This window comes from Hyposmocoma kahamanoa, unplaced genomic scaffold, assembly GCF_003589595.1.
Source record: "Hyposmocoma kahamanoa isolate Upper Pololo Valley unplaced genomic scaffold, ASM358959v1 98263, whole genome shotgun sequence".
NCBI classification, from domain to species: domain Eukaryota; kingdom Metazoa; phylum Arthropoda; class Insecta; order Lepidoptera; family Cosmopterigidae; genus Hyposmocoma; species Hyposmocoma kahamanoa.
Window position 1 is genome coordinate 688,815 of NW_020655550.1, and position 8,434 is coordinate 697,248.

General features: G+C 32.9%; 1 protein-coding gene and 1 long non-coding RNA gene across 2 annotated transcripts; both read left to right on the forward strand.

Moving 5' to 3' along the window:
* Window positions 1–917: 917 nt before the first annotated feature.
* LOC113238787 lies at window positions 918–1,587 on the forward strand. Its single transcript, XM_026475622.1, has 2 exons — window positions 918–1,119; window positions 1,234–1,587. Exons 1-2 carry the CDS (start codon window positions 942–944, stop codon window positions 1,503–1,505), a joined length of 450 nt encoding a protein of 149 aa, XP_026331407.1. The 5' UTR covers window positions 918–941; the 3' UTR covers window positions 1,506–1,587.
* A 1,621-nt stretch (window positions 1,588–3,208) lies between these two features.
* LOC113238818 lies at window positions 3,209–4,245 on the forward strand. The gene is made up of 3 exons (XR_003311134.1): window positions 3,209–3,234; window positions 3,476–3,614; window positions 4,001–4,245. It is a non-coding gene; the product is annotated as an uncharacterized LOC113238818 (long non-coding RNA).
* The last annotated feature ends 4,189 nt before the right edge of the window (window positions 4,246–8,434 follow it).

The following is an 8,434-nucleotide window of genomic DNA, read 5'->3' on the forward strand; positions in this document are numbered from 1 at the left end:
CTTCTTTCTTATTGAAATTATGTATATTTTTACGGGCATATAAAATATTTGAGTAAATGTACTGTGATGCTACAGTCATGATATCAGTCTCCTTAAACTTTTCTCTGAGAGAAACCCGAGAGCCTAGGTACACAGAACGAATCGCTTATTTTTGCAATACAAATATGGTTTGAATATCTGCCGCTTTACCCCACATGAATATCCCATAGCACATTATACTATGGAAGTAACTAAAGTAAATTAGTCTAGCAGTATTAACATCGGTAAGCTCACGTATTCTGCTGATTGAGTATGCAGCGGAGCTTAATCTGCTGGCCAGGGAAAATATATGTGGAAACCATTGAAGTTTACTATCTAAGGTCACTCCCAAGAAGACTGCGGCTACAACTCATGCTTGACCAAAAAATTGACTATACCAAAATTGTTTTCACAAAAAAAGACTTAATGGTTCCTAAGACAGTTTCCTTGTATCTTCTATGGTTTGGGATTTCCCCACACAGTTTCATTTAAAAAAGATTTTGTGTATTATGATATATAAAAATTAAAAACATAAAAAGGAATTTCACTACCAAGAGATTGATATTAATGTTACACAGCAAGAATATGTGGTATGTTGTCTATTTTGCTTATTTTCAGCCAGCGTCGTGGTGTTTGATGGCTGATGTGTGCAATCATTCCTGGACACCTGAATGTGGTTATTATATTAATGCGAGTGAATATAGACTTTTTCTAGATGCTTGTGATATGTATGAACATAACTGTGACAAGTTCAAGGGTAATAAGGTCATTCAGTCTGATTTTTTTCACAAATGGGTAATTCATACTTATATTTTAAACGCTTTTCAGATTTCGAAGTAGTACCTTATGAAGATTGTTTCAAAAAAAAAAATGATTCTGATAAATGTAAAAAATGCCCAAATACGAATTCTACCTTGAGAAGAATGCAAGCAATTGCAAATTCAATTGGGAATAGAAAGAGAAGGTATACTCCAGAAATTTTGAAACTACATCGAATTTTGCGCAAAATGCAGTCTGCTTTAGGGTTCACAATTAACTCGCCTAAGAAACCCACACGGACTACAAGAAACACACATCAAGAGACGACAACTGACAAAAAAGGTAAATGAATGACAATGTAATAACATACATACATGACAATAACATTTATGATTAAAAGTTGTTTTTACACTGAAGCGTTTCTTGAGCACTGTATAGACAAATTGTGAATTTCAGCTTTAAAAGCTGTTGACCTTGACTTTTTGGAATGGAAGTGGAATAGACGACGCACACCGATATCTCGGGCGCACCCCAAACGGCGCTCAAGACGCAAAGGTTCTGAAAATCATCAATCTACTTATACATTTTACACTGCTACATCTGAAATCGAAAGTGCTACAGCTGCGGTTACTACAGTAGATGCTCAGACAGAAGTATTAAAGTCAGAAACGGTTGTGAAATTTGGACGCAAGTTCTTAAAAGTCATAAAGATGATAAAGGAACATTAAATGTGTCACTATGCGTGTAAAATTACCACATGGTGGGTTTACAGTTGCAGTCACTTTTGGAGTATGTTCTTATTATATGAATTGCCACTCATTTAAAAATCATTTCCTGTATTACCTACCTTATTCAGTTCTGACACAAAAATTATTGTGTACCGTTTAGGGTAATTTAACAAACAAAGATGTAAATTCAAATATGTACAAAGCGCAGGAGGCGTGCAATTATTGGAACTCCTTGTGTTGTGAAGAAGCAGCAGCCTAAATACGGTACTCGACTTTAAGAACCCTCATTATGCAACGGTTGCATAAAATACTATTATAATGGATCCATCGTTTTCGTTCAGTATTTACAGCTTTAGACGGGTGTCAACTGTCAAATGTGGAAAAATATAGAAAAAAAATTCGGAAAAATATGTGGTTTTTAGAAAAATATTAATTTTTCAATGACCCAACAGTACGCCTGGTGTTAAGCGACACGTCTGTACATAGCAGAGCTACTCAGAGCTTTAAATAGCAAAGATCTGAGGGACATTGCCACTGCGCCTGTCACCTTGAGACATAAGCTGATAAGTCTCACGTGTCTGTAATTTCACTAGCACCCTTACCCTTCAAGACCGAAATACAGTAATGCTCACATTGTTGCTTGGCGGTAGAAATAGGTAAGTTGGCAAGAACTGGATGAACTCTTTCACAAAGAGATCTACTGTTACTAAAATTGTTTTTGATAATGTACATTGAAATATGTGTTAAATAATTAAAATAAAATAAAAATATTTGGAATATGAAGTTTGTTGAATATCACATGTTTTACTACCATGATATTCTATATTTTATTGTGAAATTACCCCACTAATTTATAGCTAACGCTGAGAAAAATTCCATTATATTCAATTATACTTATCGATTCCCGGTATTACAAATATATGTAAATACAACATGTCTTTTTTATTTTGATTTTGAGTTCTATATAAACAGTACAAAAATGAAGTAAACTGTTGAAAAAGACTTAAATCATGAAGTATACAAGTTTTGCTCGCTTTTGTTTCGCGCATGGGGACAGACACGTGAGAAACATTTTGAAACCGATATCACGTGAAGCATTAACATCTTAAATTTGTTGCAAATTTATTTTTTATATTAACAGCAATAACATTTACACACGGATTTTTCTTTTTCATTATTGAATGACATATTGCATTGTGTCGTGTATTAGTAGGTAGTAGTTATTTAAATTAGAAACCTTTTATCTATCATTATCTATAGTATTATCTAAAGGAAAATGGTAAAAGACGATAACTGGCGTACAATTATATATCTTGGTAAGACTTTTTATGTGGATTGCTAACTATATAGTCATGAGATCAGAGAGTATGTACATGAGATCGATTATTATATTAATTTAAATTTACAAGTATTTAGATTATAACACAATTATCACCATATTTTACAGTTTTCCTCTGCCTGCCTCTTGTGTCAATACAACATTTTATTTTCGTAAGATATTTCTTGTTTTTACTTCCTATTAATGTTGGCGATGAAGTGTAAATGTAGGTACGCTGTTCACTTGCTAGAAACTCGCGATTTCTTTTATTATACTAGGTGACGAGACTAAATTAAGTCGTGCGCCTGGTGTTAAGCGACACGCCTGTCCATAAGCAGTTGCTGTGCTATCCAAGAGCTATAAATCCGAAAGGTCTGAGGGGAACCGCCCCTGCGCCCGTCACCCTGAGACGTAAGTTGACAAGTCCCATGTCCCTGTAATTTCACCAGTATCCTTACCTTCGAAACCGGAACGCAGTAATGCTCGCATTACTGCTTGGCGGCAGAAATTGGTAAGGTGGCAGTTTCCCTTTCTGGACAAACTCTTTCACAAGGAGCTCTATGCTACTAAATATATAACATGTATTTGTAGATACAGAAGGGAATTTTTAACAAAACTAAATAAATCAGTGCATTTTTTTGTTAATTTTCAGCCACTTACTTGGTGTGTTATGTCCGACATCTGTAATCATACTTGGAGGCCAGAATGTGGTTACAACTACAACTTAAGTCTATATAAAGTTTTTAGCGATGAATGCGATATGTTTGAATACAACTGTGACAATCGGCTAGGTAAAGAATCTAATTTATATTACTAGGGATAGTACAACAAAGTACTGAGTAAAGCTAAAAATGTCACATTTGTAGTATCAGGAAACTATAAGTTATTAGTAAAGTGTGGTCCTGCTACTACATGCTGCTGCTCCTAAATATGCTTTAGCAAATCTTTCAATGTTATATTAGGCAATATTCGGTTTCCCGTGTGCGTTAAAGATGTTACATTTTGTTGAAATTTTTTTCTTTAATTTAGAATTAATTCTGATACAGAAAATTCAGGCCTTTGAGTGATTCGTATATAATTTTTCTATGTGATTAAATTTTTTACATGGCCATTACGTGACACAGGAATGTTAATTCATAATATTATCAGTTATGTGTTATTAATTTATGTATTTTAGATTATGAAGTAGTATATTATAAGGAATGTTTCGTCGGAACGACTACTATGTCGTCCCCAACGTGTCCAACTTTAAATATAAATTTTACGGATAACATCAGCAGTAAAAGCGTTTTTAGGAGAAAGGCACAAAAAAATTATGCTACAGTATTCTCGGTACTTAAGAAGAAGTTAAAGGGAAGAAGACATACTCCAGAAGTTTCGAAGTTACACAAATTGTTGCGCAAAATGACTGTTACTAAAGCAACTAAACGAACAAAACCAATCTCGAATGAAATAAAATATAATAATAATAAGGGGCTTAATACAGTAAAAACAAAATCAAAAACACAGAGCGGTTTGTTCACATGGATAATAAAAAAGGAGACAGTGCGTATTGACGGTAAATTAATGATGAAAATTGTGAAAGGAATTACAATAGGAAACCAATAATCGAATTATAGAGTATAAAAGAAAAAAATCTTGTAAAGTATCAAATAAATAGTCTTCATATTTCGAATTTATTTTTTATTTGACCAAATATCACATCACTGTAGACTATAAAATTTTCAATCAAGAAAGTAGAAAATAAATAAGGAGAACCTATAAAATAAAGTCATATTTTATGTTATTCACGAATAATAAATAAAAGTTACGTGATAAAAGTTTCTCACACTGTGATGAAAAACACTATTGGCTCATCAGTGGAAAAATGTGAAAGTATGCAGGAATAGTGAAGAAACAAAAAACAAAAAATGGAGTAGAGAGGAGAATGGTTCCAAATTTAGGTACTATTTCGTTGAGTAAGCATTGAACTTTTTCCAATTATTGATATATTTATTTAAGATAGCGCAAGACTTCTTCTTATCTTTTAGTAACTACTCTGCACGGAAAAATATTTAAGTTTCTTTAGAAATAAGGTTCGGGCAGTGATTATTAGGACCTATTATTTTGAATAAAAGTATATTTCTTAACCACGTGCTTCCAGCAGCTTGCACTTGACACTTATAACGATTACAAAAAAAATTCGCTAACTTCCTTCGTCACGTGGACTTTGGAGAAAAGGTTTCGGCCGTTATCATGAAAGTAGTTTTATAACTGTTGGGTATTTTTTGTCAATTATTGTTAAAACAAACTTTCGAATTCTTTTCACGTTTTGTTATTTAATTAAATTGCGTGACTCGTGGGTTACATTTGATCTGAATATTGCTACTACGTCTGACGATTTTGGAATACGAATAGTTTGGCAATGCCGCCACACGGGGAGATGTCAATGTGAAAAGCCATTTGCATGGGGATTATAATTTATTTTTCACTTCTCATGCTCTTAAAGTTCGTATTTATGCTGGGTGCATAAAACAGGATTTTATGCTCTAGTGCATAAAAAAAAAAAAACATCACATTAAATATGTCTAATTATTGTAATTTTACATTCAATTTTAATTAAATAATCGTTTATTTGTAATATTGTTGTTTAATTTCCTCGCAATCGAAGTGAAAAGCAGAGTGTATAACTCCATGAAACTCATTTTACCCTCGGCTTAAGTGATATACTCGTCTCGGGTAAAATGACGCACTTTTATGCACTTGTTGTACAATCTACTATTATTTCACCAGTAGACAGCGCGTTGTACGTGTCGAGTTTGTAACCAGTAAATAAATAGTTAGATTTAAGTTTCATTAACGATTATTGCTTTGTTGTAGACCATTTGTTAAGAACTGTCCGACAATGTCTGACAGAAAATATGGGCGAAGACTGAAAAACAACACTGTGCTGCGGTTTCGTCCTTTTCATCAACATGTTAGAAATGGAAATCAGAATTACATGTATTATGTGATTTTATATATATATATATATATATATATATATATATATATATATATATATGTGTGTGTGTTTAATGAATGAGATACTATTTAATTTAATTTATGTTATATATTAATGCATCATAATGAATTCACATATTTTAATTTGTTTCTCAGTGACAGTGTTGATTACATTTTATTCATGTCTGGTGAGTTAAACAAACAAATATGTTCTTATATTTATAGGCAACGAGAGTCAATTGCAAGTCGAACGTCTATTACTCGTGTTACGTTTAGTTGTTTTTAAATTAAACTACTTACTTATCCTACCGTACATTGGGCGGTAGACCTATAATTTACTTGGAGGCTTATTTTTAACCGACTTCAAAAAAAAGGAGGAGTTTCTAAATTCGACTAGGTTTTTTTTGTATGTATGTTACGCGATAACTCCCGTATTTGTGAACCGATTTTCAAAGAGGGTACCAGTGTGAGTGGTCCCATTTAATTTCGAAAAAAATCATCCACCTCTAAGGATGGCTGTTCACGCATGAAGATCCATTTTTATAAAAATTAAAGCGCTTAAATTTTATTATAAGGAGCAATTATTTTAATGGTTGATTTTTCTATTCTCCAATTCAAGGCGTTTTTCTCTCTCAATATACTTTAGGTAGTGAGAACCGAGTTTTATTATATCTTGTGTTAAATCCCGTATAATGACGAACTAGGGGATGAATCCGGGTTTGCGCACTTTCCGGTAACCGATGTCAATAAAACTTGGTAATTATAAGTAATTCCATGTACTTTTGAGGTCGGTTTTTTTAGTACTCTGTACTGAGATTATTATTATCCTGGTTTGCGTACTTTCCGGAAACCGATTTCAATAAAACTTGAAGTCGATTTTGGCGCCAAAGTTAAATGTATCTAAGATGGAATTTCTTGCAACGCTGCGGAGCATGAAATAGTATAAAATGGTACTAAAAAGTGAAATCTTTATAAAATTGAGATAGTACCGGTTGCCAGTTCACAGTCGTTATCTCTTTGCATAATATTTATTAATTTACACGTCGATATTCTTATCTATTATATTATTATAATTACTAGTAAATTTATGATATTTATTGTAGTGAGTATGTTACGCGATTACGCATTTGTGAACAAATTTTCGCAGTCACGGGCACTGATGCTATGAGCATTTGGCTGTATGCCAGGTTTTTTAGTTTTTCTTATTCTTTGTTTAAAAGTTTAGAGCAGTGGACAGCAATGGATTTTCATACTTATTTTGCCGGCCTAGGCCAACAAAGAGTTGCGTGTTCGTTAGATGACACACTTGAACTTGGAAGTAATGCAAACATTTCCGAGCTTGTTTGAAAAATTTTTTTTTCTGGACAGCTTCGAAGAGCAACAAATCAAGTTGCATAGTTTTTGAAATGTTAACAAAACCCCAGGGCAATACCAAAGGGCCGACTTGCACTTGACTAGATTTATTCGGAATTATAAATGCCGCTGTACAATATAAATATTTTGTTCTAATAAATATCTTCTTTTGCGTTACGTTAACTTATTTTCTTATTACTTTCTATTACAGAGTTCAGGACAATGTTCATTTAATGAAAAACGTGATCGTAGTAACTTAATTACACAATGGTTGTTTTCTTGTAATGGTACCAGCCGGCATTGTGATCCTTCATTTGGTAATTTTTTAATATGTATATAAAGTTATTAACAATAATATTATAATCACCAACCATTTATGTGTGGAGTGTGTGCATTATTATTATTATTATTTAGAATTTATATTACATTATGATTTTGTTACCAGGTGCTGTTCTTCCAAAAGTTTTTAAATTGAAAAGTTAGTAAAACTATTAACGCATTTTAAATCAATTTAATCATTAGAACATGATATTCGTAAAGTGGCCTGCTGATGATACGATTTATTATGTTAAGTATATGTATCTAGATATGTTTTTAAACATATCAAATTTATAAGCGTTAGCACTTGAGTTACATTACTTTTTTCTCAGGGAGGAACAGATCAAAATCCAAAAAGGGGACATTCAGTACTTCCACAACTGTGTTTATGAATGACGTGACCTTGCCAAAGAATTCTTCGAGTGCAGCTATAACGTCTGAATCTTTAAAAATTAAAGAAATAGAGTCCAGTAAGGCTATTACCAAAACAACAGTAGCCACGACTATAGCTAATGAAGAAACTACATTGGGTGTAATAAAACTTGCAGTCTCTTTGTTAGCTAAGTTCGTGGAAGCTACAGTTGCGACAGCTTTAGCTAACAACGAGACTACACTAAAAAGAAGCAATACTACAGCTCACTCTCTAACAAATCATGGCCGGAGCATATTTAATGGATTTTATACGAAAATGGACGGTGCTTCTTTATTTTTTGAGAAAATAGCAGAACCGACAATACAGTTTAATAGCCCAGATGGCAAAACCACCTCATCACCACATCCTTTGACATCTTTTTTTGAAAATACGGACCTATCTGAATTTTTTATGACTACTGTCCCGTCAATCCCTCCTCCGATAAATATATTGATAAATGAATCAACTAAACAAAAAAAACAACAACAACAACAACAACAAAAAGAAGCTCAATTTGTTAAAACGACAAACATTACAGACTACACA